The sequence below is a fragment of the Chamaea fasciata genome, unplaced genomic scaffold (assembly GCF_029207755.1).
Source record: "Chamaea fasciata isolate MVZ Bird 193981 ecotype frontalis unplaced genomic scaffold, bChaFas1.0.hap1 SCAF_2, whole genome shotgun sequence".
Classification (NCBI taxonomy): domain Eukaryota; kingdom Metazoa; phylum Chordata; class Aves; order Passeriformes; family Sylviidae; genus Chamaea; species Chamaea fasciata.
In genome coordinates, this window is record NW_027094087.1 from 21,888,690 (window position 1) to 21,911,187 (window position 22,498).

Here is a 22,498-nt window from a genome sequence, read left to right on the forward strand (position 1 = left end):
CATGACAAGGAAATCTGAAGAGCAACCCCCTGACTGGCCATGTCCTTCTGGAAGACTTCCAATTCTTGGAGAACACAGGCCAATATCATTATATTGTAGCTCCTGCAGTGAATTTTCTTCCTTTATTTTTTCATGGAGCTGCTGATCAGCAGCCTGTTCCTGACACAAGTGTCCAACAGCAGTGGGAACAACAATGCTAAGAAGCAACTGGTGTACATTGCCCTGACCTCCAGCTCTGACAGCTCCTTGCTCCCAAACAGGTTGATTCACTGGGCCATGGATGAAATAGCAAGGGGCATCACTCTTGTCAACAACACTAGATTTGTTAGAACCTTTTTCCTTTAGTTAGTATTAGGGGGAGTTGGCTATTTTTTTGGTTTGGTTTTTTGTTTTATTTTGGTTTGGGTTTGTTGTTTGTTTTGTTGTTTGTTTTTTTTTTGTGAGGAAGACAATAGTTTAATACTGGTATATGTAAAAAAAACCAAAAAAACCCCAAACCAAACCAAACCAAACCCAAAAACAAAACAAAACAAACAAACAAACAAAAAGACAACTAGCACAAAAAAAAAAAATGCATGCATTTTTTTTCTGCTGTGATTTAACCCTGGCCAGCAACTAATCCCCCTGACAGTCACTTGCTACTTCCCCAGGTGGGATTGAGCAGAGAATTGGAAGGGTAAAAATGAGAAAATTTGTGGGTTGAGGAGAAGATAGTTTAATAGCAAAACACAGTTGCGTGTGTAGAAAAGCAAACCAAGGAATTCAGTCATTACCTTCTATTGGCAGGCAGGTGTTCAGATATCTCCAGCAAAGCAGGGATCCATCAGGCATAACAGTGCCTTGGGAAGACAAATGTCATAATGCCAAATGTCTGCCAGGGTGTGCTGCATGCTGATAAACAGCTGAATAGCAGTCATGGCTACAAACTCAATCTAGCACACTTCAACCAAATTTGTCCTCATCATGTACTGAACACACCAGCAAGAAGGCCAGTGTTCAGTGAGAGGAACAGAGATGATCTTATCTGCTCTGAGAGTTGCCCAGGAGCCTGTGCTGAGACTCTGACTGCAGAATGCTCAGGTTGTTGTATGCTCCCTCCTGCAGAAGGATTTGGGATGGCTTTGAGAGTAAAAGGAACAAAGAGTAGGGGTCAGGCTGGTTACAGAACCCTGTGGACTCTCTGTTATGTGAATCTGATCTCTTTTACCCTCCTGGAGGAAAGAGAGATCCTGACCTATTTGAATGGAAACTGCAACAAAAGCTGTGAGATATTTTCCCTTCTGGCTGGAGACCTGACCAATCTGGAGAAAAGCTAAAGAAACACAGTAAGTGGAGCTCACAAAGAACATGTCCTGAATACCACAGACACGGGTGGCTGTGGCTGACCTAGGTCACATCTTTGTTGATTTCTCTGAAATTGTGACTGCCCTGGAGCCTGAGAAGAGAGGGAAGGGAGATGATCCTCTCTGTGTGGTCCCTTGGTATGTAACACCCCCGTGAGAGCCAAGCAGAGCTGCGGCTTTGCGGACGGTCCGACCCCAGAGCGAGCCTGCGAGCAGAGAAGCTCTGAGCATCTGAACCTCAGAGGTTTGCAGGAGCAGGTGCTCAGAGCTGCTCAGCTGCTGCAGAGAGGAGATGGAGCTGAGCATGAATTGCAGGCACAGAGCTGATGAGAACTGTGGAAACTCAGACACCAGGACAGCTACAAGTATCAGCTAAAGCCCCTGTGGTTTTCTGCTTGCTAGCCTCCAGGCAGTTAGGTTACCATAAAGAATTAGCAGTATCGTTGTTTTAGCTTCTGAATTGCTTATTCTTCTAGCTCTTATCTCTGGGTGCATCCACATTGTGTGTCAGCTCTGCAGAATGCAGACTCTGCTGTGACCAAACAGCTCCATGTGTCAACAGATGGCCAGAATGAAGCTGGGTCTGTAAATGTGAAAGGAGCAGTTTCATGGTGCTGTGCCAGCAGAATGTGTCTGCATCCTGATGGTGTCCTGCAGAAACCTTGTCAGGCAGGGGTTTACACCAGTTTATTGGCTGCACCAGGAAAGGGTGAGGCAGCAGGGCAGTGGTAGAAAACCTGCAGAGGAGAGGGGATGCAGTGACACAGCATTTCCTCTGGGGTATAAGGCTGGATAACTACTGCAAAGGTTACTGAGCTGAGGCTGAAAAGCAGCATTTTTTGATCACCGATGTTTAGGTGAGGGTTTTGGCCCTGACTCCTTCAGTAGCTGATTCAGATGTGAAATGAGGCTCACAAAGCTCGAGAGATGGGGCCAGGCCTGGGTAGAAGCAGTGAAGGAACAACAAAGATCTAAGTGGTGGTCCAGCTTGAACTTCTCTGGTCTCTACCCTCTCCTCCTCTTTGCACTTGTCATGCAAACTTACTCAGCTTTAGACAAGTATTCTTCCATGGTTCAGAGGCTTAACAATGGCAGTATGTCATCAGATGAAAAATTAAACTCAAGGGTTTCCTTGTGACAGGACCAGTGAGAGCAGTTTAAAGAAATTAACATTCAAGAGCTGTGTTCTGCAGGCTTTCTGGATAATGCAAAGAGGTAAATTAGTGTGAGCCTTAGACCTCAGGATTTGTACAATTTCTGCACTTCATTTAGAACAGAAATAACTGCTCAACCTCAGAAGGATTTTCTTTTTTTTGTTTGTTTGTTTTTGTTTTTGTAGCTGGTGGTGAAACACTTCAGAATTTTTAGAGCAAAAATGAGAGTTGCTCAAATTTATCTTCAGTCCTGTGTGGTCATCCTGGGAAGGTTGTGCTCAAGTATTACAAACCAACATTTTTTTCTTGATTTATTGTATTCTAGAAGACATGCTACTTAAAAAGTAGGATACAATGTACCTGAAATGGAATGACCTAATTTTATACAACATGATTTAATTTCCAGTTGCACATATGTTAGATTTGACCTTATACAAAAAGACTGATACTTGCAGGTGTGATAACAGCATCTGTACTTGCACTAGAGAGAGGATGGAAGACAGAGCTGACAGGGTTGGGGAGGATCCAGCTTGCATGCTGTGTTTCTGTAAAATTACATTGGCTGCATGTAGATGTTTGCTTCCTTCTTCTGAGAGCTCTGGTACTGCTGAGTTCTTGCTGCAGGCCACATCACTGACACATAACAGGACTTTCTTTCATCTCTGCTCAAGCCCAGACACCTCTGCAGGTGGAAGCTGCCCCAGTTTGCACCAGTTTCACCTTGTCCTAGGAAACAAGGCACCAACACTGTAAGTGTGAGGACAAGGCTGTTGTGGGAATGCAATTTTGGTTTCTAGGAGTGTAAAACCAGAATTCCTCCCTTTTATTTGTAAGAGAAACACAATGCCATAAGGCTTCATGTCTATGGTCTCACATGAGCATGACCAGAGCTAGCCATGCTCCAGCCAGCACCCAAAGGAGAGCTGCCAAGAGCCCTGGCACAGAGTTGAGCTAAAGTGTAACTCAAAGACAGTAGTTAGTTCTGCCTCTGTGGTGTTTGCAGAGGAATTGGGGGCAGCGACTGCACCTTGTGCCAGAGAGGCCAGCTTAGACAGACTACTCAGCCAAGCTGTCAGAAATCCCCAGCAAGGACAACAGCAGCAGACCTGTTCAGCTCTCACGCAATACTTCCTGCCTTTCTATACTGACCCTGCCTTCCCTGGCTTTCTTTACCTAGCACAAAAGAGACCAAAAGTCTGGCTCTGAGCTCAGATGGGTATTTTGATTCTTTAATCTTCATAGCCTGGCAATTTTTATTCAGATCCCTCCATCACGTGGAAAACCCCTAACCTTTCCCTTTGTATTTTTCTTCTGAATGATTTATGGCAGCAGGAAGAGTCAGGTATGGACTCCCCTCCCTTCCCCTCTGCCCCAACTGAACTGTTCCAGTCCTCTAACAAACCTCCATGAACATGTGCAGGACTGATGGGTTTGTGACAGACTGAGGTGACCATGCATGATGTGAATTAGTACCAGAAGTACTAAGCTTCTCTGGACTGGCCAAAGGGGTTTCTGTGTATTGTGTCTCATGCATACCTGTTAAAGAAAATATAGAGCTGAAAAGCACCCGTCAAGAAAAGGAGACTCATGAGGCTGGTGAGGCTGATGACACAGTGAAGAAAGCATCCACTCTCCTCTGAAGAGAAACAGATGCTCTTTTAGATACATCTCACAAAACCTGTTTCCCTTGTGCCTCTGTCAGGATGGCATCTTCTGGACAATGCTCTTTGTGTGCTTTACTTCAGAGGATGACCTAATGCAGCTGTGCCTTACACTTATGGCACTGCTAATACAGTGCCAGACACACAACTGGGAACAAACATCCCCCCCATGTCCCTGATGAAGGAAGTTTGCCTTTTGCCCACAGCACTGATGCAGGCCTTGCATGTGCATCCCAGCAAATCTCAGCTCTGATTCTCTTCCAGCTGAGTATTTCAGTCAGCTACCTATGGCTGACACAACTTCCCAGCCACACCTTCAGCTTCATGCCTTGGGAAGCTGTAAGCTGGCTTTCAGTCTTCCTGTAACAACCCATGTGGAACCAAACAATTAGCAACATGTAATGCTCAAGCCCAGACAACTCTGCAGGTGGAATTCACTGGATTATAAAACATAGATCTGGGTGATCGCACCATTGACGGATTTGTGTCTCATCACCTTTTGAATTAATCCCACTTTTCCATTCGGCCCTGGAGGTGGATGGCAAATCCACTGCATCCATCTCCTTTCCTACAATTTCACAAAGGCCTTTACACTTCTGACAGCACTTGTGTTTTTCCATCCCCCTCCCAGCAAATTTCTTACTGGAAACTCAGCTGCAAATTTCCTGCTGCAATCCCACCAGTGCCACTCATGTTTGCTTCATGCATGAACAGAGAGCTGAACAGAGCTCTGAACATGAAACACACAAAGGGAAACTCACCTGAGGGACAGCACGCTATGGACTGGCTCCAGTTCCCAGATGGGTGGGACACCATGCAGGTGGTCACATTGGTTCCATTGGTGCTACACGCTGTGAACTTGCTCAGAACAGTCACTGTCCCGTTGTCGTGGCACTTCTCTGCTCTGGAGCTGCTCTCTGGGACCCAGGAGAGCTGAGCCGGCGGCTTCCCCGCCGCTGCCTCACACACGGGGCTGCCCTGCTCATCACAGTACAGGCTCAGCCTCGGGGGGGCTGCAAAGCACCAGCCAGGGGAGAGCATGGAGTTAGTTTGGCACAGCTGGGCTGGGATCTTCTTGTTCTCCACCCAAAAGGAACCCAGTGAAAAGAGGAGGATACATTTGGGGGTGCTATTCCATCCCATCCCACTGCAGCAACATGGGCCCAAAACACAAGAGACAAAACAACAGCTCTCTTTTTCCCTTTTACACAACCCTCCTCCATCTAGTTGAGCCTTACTCCAGCCATTCATATCCTCTGTGTGTACATGGGAAATTGCTTCACACCTGTCATTTCTAACTAGACAGTGGAAAAAGGGAACAGCAGAAGGGAGAAGAGTTATGGGACGAGAAAGGAGACACATGCATGAGTTTATCCTAGCAAGAATCATAGAATCACAGAATGGCTTGGCTTGGAAGGGATCTTTAAGATCCTCTAGTTCCAACCACCCTGCCATGCAAAGGGATGCCTTCCACAAGACTGGATTGCCTCAAGTCTCACCCAACTTGGCCTTGCGACGTCTATAGCTTCTCTGCACACTCTGTCCCAGTGCCTCACTACCCTCACAATACTGAATATCTTCAGAATATCTAATCTAACCCTACCCTCTTTACTTTAAAAAAAAAAAAAAACAAGCTCCACTTTTGCACATTCCTTACCCAGCACAGTCAGGTGGTACGTTGTGTGGAAATTTCCTTCTGTTGATGCCTCTTCGCAGCTGTAACTTCCCTCCTGGGCTATTCCCACTTGCTGTATCTCAAGGGCAGGAGCCAGACCTGCTCTGAATTTCCACTTTATGTTGTCACTGCAGTTTGTTCTGGATGTCATGTTTTTATCAGTCCTATATACCAAGGTACAAGAGCCTCCAGCCTTGGGGTTTATTGTCCATATTAGCATACTTATTTGTCCTTTGGTAGGGCAGGTGAGAACTGAGCTGTCACCTACTGTGGTCACTAACTCTGTGTTGTTCCCTGAGGAGGAAAAAAGAGAACATGTGTGAGAAGGAGCCCAGGAGTTGTGTTCTGGACTCCACAGGGAGATGTCTGCAGTGGTACAAACAAGTGTGAGGCCATGGCTGTGCTCATCTGCACATTGTCATCTCTTATTACAGCTCTGGATTATGGAGCCAGGGGCCTATCACGGCCAACCTTTGCAATACAAATTTCCCACTGAGGATCATCCTAGTGGATAAGACTGGATGCTGGAGGAGGACCCTACCCTTGCCCATTGTCTTTAGGAGTTCCACATCCAAAGACTGTGCCTGTACCAGCAAATCCTCCAGTGGTAGCTCACAGGGCTTAAAATACAGAACTATGACTACCGCATCTGGCCACATGATAGTGACTTTTCTCTGTAACTGTAGCTGCCAGAAAAGTAAACTTCACTTCTGCATTCATATCAGAAATCCAGCACTGTGGGTAAAGGCCTTGTCTACACCTCTCAGGCACACAGGCACACATAACTGTGGTGGAGCCTTGTGCAGGAGGATTTTGCCTCATGTCTCAGGGTTTTCTGATATGTGCATTAGTGTTGCCTACATGCAGAAAGGCAGCCTCTTTTGTGAGGCACTTGTGAGACTGAGGGAAATAAAGAGTCTGATGTGCAGGTTGTAATCCAGTGTGAAAAGCAGCTGAGGGAATGGGACTTTTGTGTCCTTTGGCTTCTGCAGAAATTGAAAGCAAGCAATCCCTAGATTTCAAAATGTATGTGAATGAAACTTTGCAAATAATGGGTTTATAGGAATAATACCCATAGCTGTAGTCCAAATAAACTTCTATTTACCACTTCACATTTCCTCTTAGTATGTGGCCATTAAACTTAGGGAACTGATCTCTCAGTTCTCCGTGTCACTGATGGAACATGAGTTGCTCTTTCCTTTGGCTGAACAACGGTTTTAGTGGCAGTCTGAAAGCTGTGTGTGGGGAGAAAATCAGAGCACAACTTTTAAAACCTGCATTAATCTAGACAGACAACTAAAGTTAACCAATCTGACTGGTACTGACAAATAAGTTTTTTCCCAAGTTATTCCAGAAATACTAATCCCCTCCCCAAACCTTACAAGCAAATACACTAAAGCAGCAATTGAAAGTTCATCTGGAATATGCAAAGAATTAGAAGATTCCATTTTTGCATGACTGGTTAAACCCTTGTCAATCTTCCTCCGTGGTACAAGATCTGACTTTGTTGGGTTTCCCTACCCAGATCGGGAATTATATTATTTCTGCTGTCCAGCACATTAAGAAGCCCAGTTCTTGAACATTTACAATGCTATAAGAAGTGGTCTTAATGAGCATCAACTTTATTTAATTGGTCAAATCATTACTATTAGCCTCTGTGAGAAAACTACAATTGGTTTTACTTTAATAATATTGCCTGAAATCTCATTATCTTCTTAAGCTAGATTAATGAATCATTTCAACTCAACTACTACTGGTTTTATTTGACTGTTTTCTTGGGAAATGATTTCTGACTTGCAAAATGAACACAGTTGGCTGCATTTTAAATCTTTACGTATTCCTTTAAAGGTTTTTGCCTTTTCATTTTGGGCATTAAGTATCCTTTAGGTGAAGACACTTCAGCTGTTAAGAGTGTTCTGTGATGCATTATTACTCTGGAGGTGTTTTTAAATGACAAGTGTTTTTCTCCTTAATGGCATTCCAAGAAAATCTGAGGTGTGTGTTTTAAACGCAGATGATTCCCCCAGGAGCAGAACTGAAAGGAGCCTTTTGCCTCAGGATCCTTTCTGGATGAGTTCACTGAGTGTCTCTGAGGACTGGACAACAAAGTGTTTCCTCTCCTAGTTCAACGTTGCTGAGAGCCTCAGAGCTGCGAGCCATGCAGAGTATGCCTGACCTCAGCTGAAAATGACTGAGCAAACCCGAGCACTTAACCATCCCGTGTGTTCAAACTGGGGGTTTTTGGATAATGTTTGCAAATGTTGAGCAAGAATGACAGTGCTGTGCATATTGAACTGTGTACACTTTCATTTACATATTAAAGGAGCGGCATTTTATTTGTCTTTCAACTCAGTATCTCCTAAGCAGCTCATTGCAATGTCAAAGTTCCTCAACATAATGTATTTTCATGCTTCGAGGCTGTAAAGAGACAGTGAAAGTGGTGCTTTTTGCTATGCCTTTCTGTCATATTCTCCTCTGAATGAATCAGGTACCATTCACTTCAAGTAAGAAACCACATCAGAAAGCTTAAAATCTGCTGAATCAAGTTTAAATACAATTTTAGGGTTACAGAAAATTTGTAGAAGGCTTATATTTTAAGTCTTATTGAAACTTCCATTCTTAACCTAGTGTCTTAAAATCCCATTATACTTCTCTTTGTCAGGACAAGTCACTGAGACCTAAGAGTAGAGCTTGACAGGGCGATCACACTGATCATAAAACCTCCCATCAATTGCATTTTTAATAAAAAATATTATACTCCAACAAAATCATTACCAGTTTTCATCAAAGCATTGAAAAGTCCAATTTCAGCACATCATTGCTTGACAACTGAAAGACTGAAAAGATCAATTTGCAGCTAGAAATGTTTCGATTTGCAGGTTATTGGTTTTCCATCTAAAAGTCCCTTCAGCAATTTTTAAAGATCCCTTGTACCAGACTTTTCTTTCCCAAAGAGGAGTTGAGGACATATCACTCTGATATCCTGCCTTTTTCTCCCCTGCCCTTTAACAGAGAGGTGGTGCCAAAGAAACATCAGAAACACCTGTAGCTCCTGTGACTGCAGTGATGGTGAGAAGGACAATGGTGCAAATGCTCCTCCTGACAACTTTCAAAGTAGCTCTTGCAGGTGAGGATTTCTTGCACCCTCCATCTTGCTGTGAGATCCCCAGCATTCCCTGCCAGTGACCCTGAAGCCAGAGTCACTCCTCCTGAGAGCCCCACAGTGTAGTTACAAAAGAGCTAGTTCTTCTTCCTAGCATGAGGCTTTCTCTGATGACAATTGGTGAGCAGAGAGGAAATGGTATTTGTATTTGCTCTCTGTCCAGCGGCCTTCTGGCCCACTGTCCCCAGTGTTACTGTGAAAAGACAAAGTCTACAGCAGAACTTGAACAAAGCCTAACCAGTGTGATTTTTCATGTTTGGCTTAGATCTTGCTATTAACAAAATTTTTAACACAAGGCTCTCATCGACATTTGGCAGGAATACTAGCACAGATCAATTATGACATCTGGCAGCTCAAGCTAGGGATCTCAAAAGAGGGACCAGGAACAAAGACACCCCTGGGCAATTATACCCTTACAATCTGATTGCCCATCCCTCACATGCCAGTCTGGACCAACAGCAATATTGCTAACATCACAGCAATATTAAAGTCTGGGATCTTCTCACCCTTCACTGGCTCTCTGTTCCATTACCAAGTGGTTGCTACATGGTCATCTTCACATCCTCCTAGGTCAGTGTTGGTGGGGGTTTGGGTCGGTCCCATATTCCTTGTTGTAATATGGCTGTTACAGATCACAGCACAGAATCATGGAACCAGTTAGGCTGGAAAAGACCTCCAGTATCATCAAGTCCAACCTGCGACCGATCACCTTGTCAGCTACACCATGTCACTGATTGCCACGTCCAGCGGTTTCTTTGACACCTCCAGGGACAGTGACTCCACCACCTCCCTGGACAGTCCAATTCAATGTCTAACCACCCTTTCTGTGATGAAATTCTTCATGATGTCCAACCTGAACCTCCCATGGCACACCTTGAAGCTATGTCTTCTTGTCCTGTGGCTTGTTGCCTGGGATGAGAGACCAAACCCCATCTGGCTACAACCTCCATTCACATAGTTAAAGAGTGTGATAAGGTCACCCCTGAGTCTTTCCTTCTCCAGGCTAAACAACCCCAGCTCCCTCAGTCACTCCTCACAGGACTTACTCTCCAGACCCTTCACCAGCTTTGCTGCCCTGCTCTGGACACACTCCAGCACCCAATCTATGGACTGCCACTCTGGCTATTAATATTAAAGTAATATTTAAGCTCCTAGTTTTACCTGTCGTAACTATCATGAATATTCAGATAATTATCTCCAAGTTCCACTACAATCCATCTTTGATTTACACAACATATTTGTATAGTTCAACTAAAGCTCAGTTTGCAGCCCACCAACTCTAACTGTTTATTTCAAGCAAACGCCTATTTCAAATAACATAAAATTTTCAACACTCACAGTGAGAATTTTTTCATTGGGAATTAGGGGAAGGATACTTTTAGTTAACCACTTAAAGGATGCTCAACATATTAAAAGCAAAATCTCTTGAAAAAAATTTCTCGTTCTGCCCACTCTGTCCTTCCCCACATATGTAATAGACAAAGACATTTTCTCTAAAAGGCACTGGGAATCACTTCTCCCCTACAGGGAGGGAGGGAAGGATTTATATTACATTTATATTACAGCTCTTTTCCTCTGACAACAGTACACCTACAGTTAGGCCAAGATTGCCTTTTTTTGCACCACTGTTTTGTTTCTCAATATATTCTGGCCCTATATTCCACCACATACTCACACAAGTGAGCATTGAGCTGTGGGATTTTGTGTAGAGACAGAAGAGGGCCTTAATTTACGCAAGATCCCTAAAGGCCTTTCCCTAAGCTACTACTGTCTGTCTTCCCATGTGATTAAGACTCCTGCCTCATACCAGCAAAGACAGCTTTCCTAGATGAACCTCCCTGGAAATCAATGAATTTAATTTTATCAGAGAAATATTTGCCTCCCCACGCTCTGAAGCCACCAAGATGCAATAAGCTGATGATTATTTGACTGTTCTAAGAACAGAACTCTCCCCCTACAGCTACTGTCAGAGCAGATTTATGTATTTACGTGGCTGTGTGAAATGCGGTTTCAAGGGCTTCCATTTTGTGGTCAAATAGATGCAAGACACCCGTGACTGGAGGGATTACTGGCAGGCAGACAGCCATGACTTCCTTCAACCCACCCTTCACCCATACAGTGGGTGCTATTTAACTAAGAGGAGACATAGCATCCATAAATGACTCCGAGAAAAAGCTGGGTGAGTCTAAGGAGAAAGTTAGGCAACCTCTGCTTACACTTCTTATGAAAGACAACAGCAGCAATATAATGAAACTCTCATCTCTGATGTCTTGTTGCTTCAGTTATACTTTCCAAAAAGTCACTCTGTCAGTTAATCTCAGATAGCAACCTGCATCTTGGTCAACACAGCTTCTGCTTCAGCGCTGTGTGGTTTAGCAGTGAAGCGCAACAATCGTAACTTATGTTTCAAGGCACGTCCAAGATGCAAAGATCACATGGAGATCCTTGTGGTGTGAGACATACCATAGTTTCAACCATACAGTCTGTGGGTAAGGTAGTTCAGAGCTAACTGGCAGAGGCAGCATGAAATAATGCTCCAAGTCCTGAAAATCAGAAGATTTTAAGGTTCTAATCACTGGGGCTTTAATCAGGAGGAACAGATCCAGGCATCTGGAGAATGGATGGTCATTTTAGAAACTAAGGCAGGAAAACTCCTGGTAAATGGGGAGAATTCTCTACAGTATGGGATACAACCTAGTCCAGTTACTTTGGGGAAAGGCCTAATGGTTTTGGGTCTGGGGCTTTTTGCTAAAGATTCTGCCTCATTTCTGATATTCAGAGAGATGGCTGGAAAACTGTTGGTATTTCTTTAATTAGCTTTTTGGGATTTGAGTCTCTGGATTACTTCCTGGCCACAACACAGCAAGTTACTGAATGACTGTGGACAGTGGAAAGGTTGTTCATGGGTGATTTGGCAGGGAGAGGACTAGTGCTGTGCCCAGGCAGCAGATCCAAGCAGCTGTGCTGCTGGAGCTGATTGTTCTACAACCACCTCCAGCACAGCCCTGGACCTGGTTTCAAGTGTTCTTCGCTGTTAGATTGTTTCTATCTCAGCTCAGAAGGCTCCTGTGTTCCCAGATCCTGTTTTAGTTGAATTCATAGCTCACAATCACCATGAACAACTGCATGACATCCTGTTTCCTTTATGTTGTTTCTGGCTCTGGATGCACATCACACCCCTAGCAGAGTAACTTAGCCTCCCCCTGCATTCCCCATAACAGACCTAACAAATTCTGGTTTAACTGCCCTCCTGGACATTTCAGAGCAAGCTGCAAATGGTCATTAGTGGTCCAGCCCCTGAGAAAGCAGAGTTTTGCAAAGATTGGCTTCATACTTCTGCTGCTGCTGATGTTTCTGCTGCTACAAGAGTTTTTGACAGGACCCATGTTACAGCTGCACTTTCTTCTCCATCTCCTTCTCAAAGCAAGTAACAGCATTCACCTTGAAATGTTCTTTTTCTTTTTACTTAGCAGTCAAAAACCCCAAAACATTTAACTTTCAGAGATGTTAATTTTTTTTCCCTAGTATTGATGTAGTAAGTTTGGGTCCAGGAGAAAAAAATAACCAGCAAATTTAACATGGATATTGAAAAGAGAATTTCAGTTCTGTAAAACCAGTGGAAATTACTCTTTAGCTGGGACTAGTAGTGTTAGCTGCCACATGAACAATAATGACTCTCTCTTTCATTACTTTACTATCGAATCTTTAAATAAACCTTTTCTACTAATGTGTATAATGAGTATTTTAATTTTTTAAACTATTTTTTATTAATGTCTCAGAATATCCAGTCCTTGAGACATCTGTGGCCTTGAATTCCTTCTTGGGACTAGAGACACTTCTCCCTGCCCCCCGTTGCGTAGTTTGCATAGAGGAAAGTGCAGAGCTTTTCAGCATTTTATACAAATAATTTATCCTTTAAAACTCCATATCCTAGTAACTCTAGTTCCTAAACTACCTTCCAAGTGAAAAGAAGGTAAGATGCACTTTAAGGGGCAGCAGAGGTTCAGACAGTCAATAGTGCTGTTAATGACACAAAACAAAGCAGGCAGGCTGGTGTGTTCACCCTGTCCTTCACAGCATGCTTCCTGGTGACAATATTTGGTCCTTGGTGGAAATGAAACTCAAGAGCTCAGCTGGTTTTGGTTCACAGGACCCAAACCAACCATACCAAATGCACTTCACTGCTCTCCCAGAACTCCATCTCCAGCTGGTCTCACAGCTACTCTTCTCTGACAGATATCTGAAAGGAATGATGGTTTGACCTGTCTCACAATGTTGGGATAGACAAGATCAGACCAGACAAGACAACTGGGGTTGCCACTTCTTTCCAGCTCCATGCTCTTGACTATTGTTTGGGATTTAGGTCAGTGTCAATGGTTACAGATCCCTCTTTCAAACTCCAGAGGAATGATTGTCAGAGTTTTTAATGTGGACTAAATTACTTTTGTAGCAATTCCCTAACATTTGAACTACATAACCAGCAACTGAAAAGAGACATCTGCTGCCACAGACATGAGCCATAGGCAATGCCAATGTGAATGCCTGATGTTTGGCAATAACATGCACAATAGAAAGCAGAGTCTTTCAGGGGAGACACAAAGCAGGCTTAAATGTTGGTAATTTACCAGCTCTGTCCACAGTAACCTGCCATTTTCCATCTCCCTATGGTCTGCCCCAGAGAACATAGACTGCAGTTTGGTCCAAGAAAAAAACCCACCTTCTACTGAAATGTACAGTTCCAGTTTGCAGGTTTCAGACATGGTTTTACTGGATGTTCTCACTTATCCACCCTCTGCTATAATTATAGAAGTATTCAAAAGGTCCTATACTGATCTTAGTTTAATTTGTTCCTGCCACCTATGTAGTCGCATTAAAAAGAGATACCTAATTAGTGGCTGACCTGTGAACTGGGCACCCACCCCTGTTCCCATCACCACACCTGCAGATGTGGTGTTAAATGGGCCCATCTCTGCCTTCCCTCCTGTGTCCGCCCAACTGGTCTGGGTGTACTGTGCTGCAGAATGTGTGCCTGGCAGGGGTAACTATTCAAGGGTAATTTGAAGCAGGCAAATCTGCTGCCTGCAGCCATGAGCTGTGTGTGACTCTGAGGCAAAAGTAGGTAAAAGCACTTGTTCTGCTTCTTGTGTCACAGTTTGGCATAGAAATGGGGAAATCTGCCAGCTAAGTGTGGTTATGAACATGTCTCACTCCGGCCAGTGTGGTTTTGCTGTTAATAGATTCACCACAGACTTCAATTCAATTAGGTTGCTTCTTCAGTACCCCCCCCAAAAAAAAAGGATTAGCAGTGCTCCTGAAGTAATTCTTGAAAGGTTTTGCCTTTTTTTCCTGCATTTATAAATATTTGTGCCATAGGCAGTGACAGGAGAGAGGCCTGCCCTGTAGGTTTCAAACTGGTTTGGAGCCAAATAAAAGTAATCTGTAGATTTTTTTGGGAGCGCTCTTCTGAGTATGCATGTAGCAGCCAGTGATTGTGGTCTGTCCTGAGCTACTCACATTTGTGCTCCATCTTGCTGTGAAACAAAGCAGGTTTCAAGAGGACTTAACTTACTGGACTGGGGTAGAATACAGGGCTTTTTCCCTAGGTTTACACCAGTAACCTCTCACTGTTAACCACTTTCACTGATGATAAATTTGAGAAGCAGCTTATGGATTTCAGTAGAAGTTTGTCTTTCTACAGAATATTCAAAGCTTTGTAACTGAGCTCAATACAAAGAAAGTAGCATATAGCCACTGTTATTTTCTAACGGTCCTTCCTGGCCTCGAATCTATTCATTGTAATAATTAAACCATCCCGACTTACATGGCTTTAAACAGAGAGCTGTGACTACAGAAGGAAAAGGGGTCTCTGTCTCAAAGGAAAGGCAGTGTTCCACAGAATGTCTAGGCTGGCCTGGGTGTAAGGCTGAACATCAGGATATTTTCATGTATTACTTTTATAAAGATACTGACTAAGATTACTTTCATTTGATGATGTTAAAATTGCAGTACTTTGAAGCTGAAATGTTTCAAGGACATACATTTATTTCTATGGTTTTACAGCCCTATGAACTGTAGTCATGAAGGAGAACAATGTAAAAAGCTTTATGTGGATTTTTGATAGGAAAACAGCACTCCGATACATATCAATGAAGTAGTAAAACTTCAGGGGTCTTCTTACTATAATGTGAATACAGGCGCCAACAGTTTTGTGGTTGGTTTGGGTTTATTTTATTCAAAATAGAACTGACCTCTACATAGTTCACCTTGAAGAAATGGATTCTTTTTTTCTGAAATTACTTAACTTTTTTACTTATCAGATGAGCACTTGAAAACCGGTGGCTGCACCTGGGAGGTGGATGGTGCGATAGACAAGACTGCTTTGCCCCACTCCCTGGCCAGACAGGGCATCAGCGCACGGAGCCCTCAGCAGCTCCACAGCATAGCTGGGCTTGGCTTGAGAACACACAGAAGATGACACCAAGCTGAAGAGATGATACAAAACTGGGAGCAGCTGTTGACTCACTCACTTGAAGGCAGAGGCCCTGTAGAGAGACTTCAATAAATTAAAGGACTGGGCAATAACCAACCATATGAAATTCAGCAAGGAAAAGTGCTGGATTCTGTACCTTGGATGGGGCAACTCGGAATGTACAGACAGACTGGAGAATGAGATGCTGGAAAGCAGCACCATGGAAAGGGACCTGGGGGTCCTGGTCAATGGAAAGTTGAACCTGAGCCAGCAGTGCCCTGGAACCAGGAGGGCCAACCCTGTCCTGGGGGGGCATCAGGCACAGCATCACAGCCGGGCAGGGGAGAGGATTGTCCTGGTCGGCTCTCTGTCCTGGTCTCTGGGGTGGTCTCACCTTGAATATTGTGTATGGTTTTGGTCACAACATAAGAAGGATATAAAGCTGTTAGAGAGCTTCCAAAGTAGGGTAACGAGGGTGGAGAAGGGCCTTGAGGGGAAGCCGTATGAGGAGGGGCTGAGGTCACTGGGTCTGTTCAGCCTGGAGGAGAGTGAGGGAGACTTCATCACAGCCTAGAACTTCCTCGTGCGAGGAAGACGAGGGACAGGCACTGATCTCTTCTCTGTGCTGACCAGCGACAAGACCCGACCGAATGACCTGAAGTTGTATCAGGGGAGGTTTAGGTTGGATATTAGGAAGAGGTTCTTCATCCAGAGGGTGGTTGGGCCCTGGAACAGGCTCCCCAGAGAAGTGGTCACAGCACAAAGCCTAACACAATTCAGGAAGCGTTTGGACAACATTCTCAGCCACAGGGTGTGATTTGGGGATGGCGCCGTGCAGGGCCAGAAGTGCTGGTGCGCTGCGGGTGTATCTCTTCCAACCCAGCACATTCAGTGATTCTATAAACAGCCAGCCCTAGGACCGCCCCCAACTCCCGGGGATCGCAGCGGACGGCGGCCTTACAGCCCGTAGCGGGCCCTGCCAGCCCGGGGCTGGGTGGGTGCAGCCTGGGCACCGCCCCGCTGTCCCGCCCGCCGCCTTCCGGGGCCGGCCGCGTCCCGCCTGCAGCGGCCGGGATGGTGCTGCCCCGGGCGGCCGGTGCGGCGGGCCGGGCCTCGCCGCCGCTGGCCGCCCTGTCCCAGGTGCTGCGGCTGGAGCGCAGCCGCCGCACCGCCATCGTGTTCCCGCTGCAGAAGCTGGAGCGGTACCTGGCGCCCGGCACCGACACGGCGCCGTTCCGCCTCTTCCAGCCCGGGCTGGCCGCCCTGCAGCGCGCCGAAGCGCTCTTCAGGTCCGACCGCGGGCGCCCCATCGACTACGTGAGCTCGGCCGTGCGCATGGACCATGCCCCGCCGCCCGCCCTGCCCGAGGTCAGGCCGGCGCTGACCCCGCGTCCCCTGCCCGGGCCGGGCTGAGCTGCGGGGTAAAGGGGTGCTGCAGTGGCTGTGCAGCTCTGTCAGAGCGCTGGGCAATATGTGGGGCACTTACTGCTGCTTTTTAAAAAATCGTTTATTTGTTGCTGTACCCCGGTGTGCACCTCGGTAGCCTGACGTGTCCGTGGCACAGGACACCCCTGTCCCTGGCCACTGGCAGCACGGGCTGAAAAATGACCCAGGACTGGCTGCAGCGAGAGGTGGGCAGGTGTACATGTGCCATCTCTGCCTCTCCCCTGCAGGTGTGCTTCATCGGCCGAAGCAATGTGGGGAAATCGTCTTTAATCCGGGCCTTGTTTTCACTGGCTCCAGAAGTGGAAGTTAGAGTGTCAAAAACTCCGGTGAGTGATGTTTTTAAATTCCCTCCCTTTGGGTCAGTCTGTTAAACCACGACAGGGTCATAAGCTGCTACCAGTCCAGAGGATAGGACTGAGAAGGGTGGGGGGAAATGAGCTCTTGAGTAGCCTGAAATGACAGAAAGTGCCAGCTCTGGTGGCCATCCTCGTGGCTGGCACTGGCCGTGCTCTAGCCCAGGAAGAGGCAGAAGGAGCCCAGCCTAGCCCTTCAGCCAGACAAAGTAGCTGCACAGCCTGAACAGGGATGTCGTAAAGCCCTTTGAGAAGAACCAAGCTCAGAGACCCATTAAGGTGTTTTCAGTCTGTTTCATGGATGGAGCCATATAGGATTGCTACACAAGTAGGAGACTGGGCAGTTCAAGGTATTTTGGGGGGAGGCAGGGGTCTGGTATAGAGATGTTTTGCAGAGCGTCTCTAGTATACTGCTTAAAGCAGCTTTTTTAAAAACCACCGTGCTTCATCTTTCCTAAATCCTCTCTTCAGGGCCACACCAAGAAGATGAATTTCTTCAAAGTCGGGAAGTACTTCACACTGGTGGATATGCCAGGATACGGCTATCGCGCCCCACAGGACTTTGTTGAGATGGTGGAGGCCTATCTGCAGGAACGGCACAAGTAAGGGACCTACCTGTACCTCACAGCACAGGCAATGCCAGCCAGACACCCCTATACAGTGTCATGGAATGAGGGGGGAAAATGCAGAGGGGTAGCTCCTTCCATCCATTAATCCTGACATCACTTCCCTGGAAGCTTCTGCAGTGTCACTCATTCATGCTCAGACAGATCAAAACAGCAGGAAAGATTGAGGTGCTGCTCTGTGCTGACCCTCAGTTTCCATACATGGCTTTTCCTGTCTCTTTCTATCCCCAGATCCCATGTTACTTGTTTTTGCTTATGAATTTGGAAGTGGAAGTAGCAGAGCAGGCATGAAATAATGGTTTACTGTTTAAAAATAATGGTTTATGGCAATTACTGTTGCTTGTATTTCTGGCAGCTTGAAGAGGACTTTCCTATTAGTGGATGGTGTAGTTGGACTCCAGAAAACAGATCACATTGCAGTAGAGATGCTGGAAGAGTTTGGGATTCCTTATGTGGTAGGTAATGCTTGATTCTTGGGTGTACAAGAATCAAGGTACAGGTAACCTATAAAGGTGTGTACCCTCATACCTGAGGTTATTAAAGTTGACCTGCCTAAGCAGTCAACCACACACTTTATTGTTAATAAAACAGGTTTAAAATGTGTTGAGGGAGACAAGTGGGATTTAAGAGGGGGTTTTGAGTGGTTTATTAAATAGATACTTTTTTATAAAAGGCCCACTCCTTATGCAGCCACAGAAGTGTTCTGGTGAACTGTGTTAGACCATTTTCCCCCCTAGATATGACTAGAGCTTTCAGACTGCTTTGTAAGATGGTCTAGGACTCTTACAGATGTTCCAGGTTAACAGCAAAATGAGCTTACTTTCTTCTTTTAATCCTCCCTTTCTGGATCCATGTAGATGGTGTTAACAAAAATTGACCGAGCATCCAGGGGATTGTTGTTAAAGAACGTACTGGGGATTCAGGAGTTTGTAAAGGAGAACACTCAGGGATGCTTTCCTCAGCTGTTCCTGGTCAGGTAAAGCTCCTCTCCTCTGCTACTGTTTCCTTTCTGGTGATGAGTTCAGTAGGGTGATACCTAAAACAAGCCTGTCTGCTCTAGAGGCAGCACCTCACTGTTCCCCAGGGATAGAGGGTGGGCTGCTGATGGGGAAGTGTCCCTTTCCTTCTTCCCCCTTCTCTGCGAGTGAAGTTTGTTCCCAAGGGTGGTTCTTCCTTTGGCCTTTCTTCAAGCAGGGCAGCAGTCCCTGTGGTGCATGGTAGCAGGCTTTGCCATTTTATCTGGAGTTCTGGTAAGAGTTGTAATTGTTGGATTACATAGCCAAAGTGCAGGCTCTTCCCAAGGTGTGCTGTGGGTCATGTAATTGAACACAGCCAGTGGCTGTTAGCCTTTATTACTGCAAGACACAGCAGTATCTGGCACTGAACATCTGTGCCTCTGTTTCCACAGTTCTGTGGAGTTCTCGGGGGTTCACTTGCTCAGGTGTTTTGTAGCCCATGTTACTGGAAACCTGCCCACCGTTGAGGCCCGCTGAAAACACCTGCTGGTCTGCTTGGCTCATCAGGAACAAAAGGTACCACAACCAGAGGTCTGGGGCGTTTCTTATAAGTAACCCAGGTTGCTATATGGTATTTTTGAATAAATTAGTATTTATAAAGCTCAATTTTTTTCTTTATTAAGTTCATCAGTTCAAGAAGCTTGCAGCATAAATTAATCCAGGTTATTATATAAAACTGTTTCATAAAACCTATATGATTGTGCTAAGGAGAAAAAAAGTAGGGAACCTCCATAGAGAAGGGAAGTTTTAATACAGCATTTCTTCTCCCTTCACTGAAATGTTCAAAAATCTACTACTCCATGCCTAACCTCTGCTATATTTAGGATACTAGAGACAGCTGAGTAATATCATTAATAAAGAAGCATTTAATCTAGGAAAGAAAAACTACAGACCTAACATGAAGCAAACTGTATTGCCCAGTTGAACTGAATGATACACAGAGGTTTACTTCTCTCAGCTGGGGTTAGAGTTAGGATAGCAGTAGCCAAAAACTATCTCCTGTGCAACCTACCTGCTCTAAGGCCATGCAGAGTGGAAATAGCCAACCTGTTGTCTGTGGTGTGTTTGACATCTTGTATATTTTACTTTTGTAACTCTTCTGTGTCCTGTGTTCAGTAGGTGCAGCAGGAGAGCATGCCTTGCTTGCAGACATTGAGTTGTCCCTGTTCAACAAGGGTGAAGGAAAGAACACATCTTTCATGGGATCTGCTTTTCCATGAGTGTTGGCTTGAAACAGAGTGGAATAAAAGACTGATATCTAGAGGAGCCCTGTCCTGCACACTGTCATGAGTCAGTGCTGCACCAGCCTTATATTTTGAGATCCAGCTTGAATTTCTGCAGCTCCACTTGGATGAACTGCCAGGTCTGAAGCACGCCATCCGTGACCTGTATCAGCTCTACCCTGGCAGCTGAAGCACAACACTGATGTGTCCAGTGCTCTTCAGGGAAACTGTGTCCCACAGCAGCTGTGTCTGTCTAAGAGCACCTGAAACTGTCCAGTTACAAGGCAGAGCTGGACAAAAGGACAGACATCAATAGCAGCACTCATACAGGAGAACTTAGTCTGAAGCTATGGAGTGCCTGTGTCAAACCCTGGCACTCAATCTTTGTCATGTCTTAACGCGGCCAAATGTGGTTACGCAGCTGTCAAAGTTACTTGCATTAAGCGTTTAAACCTGAAGAAAAGAAAGTTCTTTTCTAAACCACTCTGACAGTGCAAAAGGACTAGAAATATCACTTTCTTTACTATGCAGTTTCTTGTAAGACACTAGTCATGAGACAAGATCTGTTTTCAGCATGAATGTAAGAGGAGAATGGGAGGAATGGAGTAAATGTGGCTTCTGCATCTTAGTGATCAACCCTGTAATTCTGTTAATATTTTTTCTCTAATCCCAAAATGCTGCGGGGCAAACCAGCCCAAGGGATGCATAATCCTAGAAATGCAGTAGTAGCTATACAGATGGAACAAGTCAAAATGAACACTTCAGGAAGGGTCTTTTTGTAGTATCTTAAAACCAGGATCTTCCAAAAACATCAATCTTATCAAGGCTGTAATTTTGAGTGCCTCAGCCTTGACTGAAGAGCCTCTGAAAATAACCCTGAATATGTAAAAAAGGGCAGTTTTGGTTTTAGTCCCTCTTCAGAACAAAATCCCTTACATCACATTACAACCCCTTACAATGCTACGAAGTCTTTTACTAACCACTTAAATACATTAAATATGTCCAGTTAATCCATTTATATTCACAAACTTGACGTGTGTGCATGGAATATTACATACCATCCTCACCAGAAGAACCAGCTTTACCGCTGCACACATCTTGGTTTTATTCAGAAGTTATTCAAATACGGGGGTAACTCCTGCATTTTGCTCAGCCATTTGCAGGAGAGAATGCTACAGTTTGATTCTTGAATGTGACAGTGCCCCTGTGACAAAACAATAAATAAAACCAAGTCCTATTCCTAAACAGTAAAATTTATATTTAAGTACCTTCCTGGGAACAGGCTTTGAGTAAACACTACTGGAGTTTTTTTGTTTTGCCAGGTTCTTAAGGAACCAGCTGAGTTGCAGAGAGAGGAGCTGCACTTTCTCAGGCCACGGACGAAAAAGATCTTTCTTTCTTTCCCCCTCATTGATGAGTGGTGGGTGGGCCTGGCAGCATACTGATAGAGATCATTTCAGTTTTAAATTCAGTTTTAAATTCAAGTGTTTTTAGTTGTTTGCAGTGCATAAGATTCCCTTAAGGCTCCTGTCATTACCTAGTAAAGTTCTGCCTCTTCTAAAGCTGTTATTTGCAGAAATGATGCTGAGTATTAGCTTCCATGGAAGAGGGTTTCACCTTGTGCATTTTCCCTGGTACTTTCTTCCTTTTCTTCCTCTACTGTCTCTTGTGTCTGGTCTGGTCTGTCACCATAACCCTGACACTACAAAGGTAGTGTTTTTGCAACAGTGTCCAAAATTAGAACATTGCAGTCTGGACAGGTGCACTAGTAGATCAGTAAAAACTGGATGAATAATTGAGCTCAGAGCATAGAAGCCAGTGGGTCATACTGTAGTTCCATGGCTGTTACAAGTGGAACACAGCAAGGATCCATTCTGGAATGTGTCCAGTTTAACATCTTCATGAGTGATCTAGAGGAGGTGCTTTGCTATCAAACGTGCCTAGGGCACCAAACTGGGGGGATGGTGGACATGCTCAAGGGCAGGGCTGGAGGAAAGGGGCCGACAGCACTGTGTGAAATACAACAGCACTGGAGCACCTCCCCTACAAATAAAAGCTGAGAGACCTGGGGCTGTCCAGAAGGCAGAAACCTCATGGCAACCGTCTATTATGGAAGGGAGTCTAAAGAGAAGGCAGAGAGAGCCTCGTCAGGAACTGTAGGGATAGGACAAGGGGGAATGGGTACAGACTGAAAGAGGGGACTCTGGGCACCCTGGTCTTGTGGGAGGTGTCCGCGTCCATGGCAGGTGGGGTTGGGATTAGATGATCTTTAGGGGCCATTATCCCAACTCCTTTACATTCTGTGATTCTGTGAACATGGGCAGGCGTGCCTTGCTGAAGGGAAGGAAAAGCTCCTGCCAACCGCACAA

The 22,498-nt window shown here is 45.2% G+C and overlaps 2 protein-coding genes across 3 annotated transcripts; one reads left to right on the top strand and one right to left on the bottom strand.

Annotated features, from left to right (window-relative positions):
* Positions 1 to 4,023: 4,023 nt before the first annotated feature.
* Positions 4,024 to 9,006, bottom strand: LOC136303186 (cell surface glycoprotein CD200 receptor 1-B-like). The gene is made up of 4 exons (XM_066206886.1): positions 8,866 to 9,006; positions 5,816 to 6,113; positions 4,920 to 5,171; positions 4,024 to 4,133 (listed from the first exon to the last, which is right to left on the bottom strand). The coding sequence occupies exons 1-4, from the start codon at positions 9,004 to 9,006 to the stop codon at positions 4,024 to 4,026; spliced, it is 801 nt and encodes a 266-aa protein (XP_066062983.1).
* A 7,513-nt stretch (positions 9,007 to 16,519) lies between these two features.
* Positions 16,520 to 21,626, top strand: GTPBP8 (GTP binding protein 8 (putative)). Of its 2 annotated transcripts, none has more exons than XM_066175237.1 (7): positions 16,520 to 16,833; positions 17,139 to 17,237; positions 17,736 to 17,866; positions 18,246 to 18,345; positions 18,748 to 18,866; positions 19,299 to 19,422; positions 20,023 to 21,626. In XM_066175237.1, exons 1-6 carry the CDS (start codon positions 16,540 to 16,542, stop codon positions 19,381 to 19,383), a joined length of 828 nt encoding a protein of 275 aa, XP_066031334.1. In that variant the 5' UTR covers positions 16,520 to 16,539; the 3' UTR covers positions 19,384 to 19,422; positions 20,023 to 21,626. The 2 variants fall into 2 exon arrangements, with proteins under 2 accessions (XP_066031334.1, XP_066031335.1); XM_066175238.1 differs by having other exon boundaries at positions 20,026 to 21,626.
* The last annotated feature ends 872 nt before the right edge of the window (positions 21,627 to 22,498 follow it).

Coding starts and splice junctions, on each gene's coding strand:
- LOC136303186 (XM_066206886.1), bottom strand. CDS start 9,006: ATGCTGGGGATCTCACAGCAAGATGGAGGGTGCAAGAAATCCTCACCT. Junction 6,114..8,865: donor GAGCTACAGGTGTTTCTGAT/GTTTCTTTGGCA, acceptor AACAACACAGAG/TTAGTGACCACAGTAGGTGA. Junction 4,134..4,919: donor CATAGCGTGCTGTCCCTCAG/GTGAGTTTCCCT, acceptor GTTTCTCTTCAG/AGGAGAGTGGATGCTTTCTT.
- GTPBP8 (XM_066175237.1), top strand. CDS start 16,540: ATGGTGCTGCCCCGGGCGGCCGGTGCGGCGGGCCGGGCCTCGCCGCCG. Junction 18,346..18,747: donor AGTTTGGGATTCCTTATGTG/GTAGGTAATGCT, acceptor GGATCCATGTAG/ATGGTGTTAACAAAAATTGA. Junction 18,867..19,298: donor CCTCAGCTGTTCCTGGTCAG/GTAAAGCTCCTC, acceptor CTGTTTCCACAG/TTCTGTGGAGTTCTCGGGGG.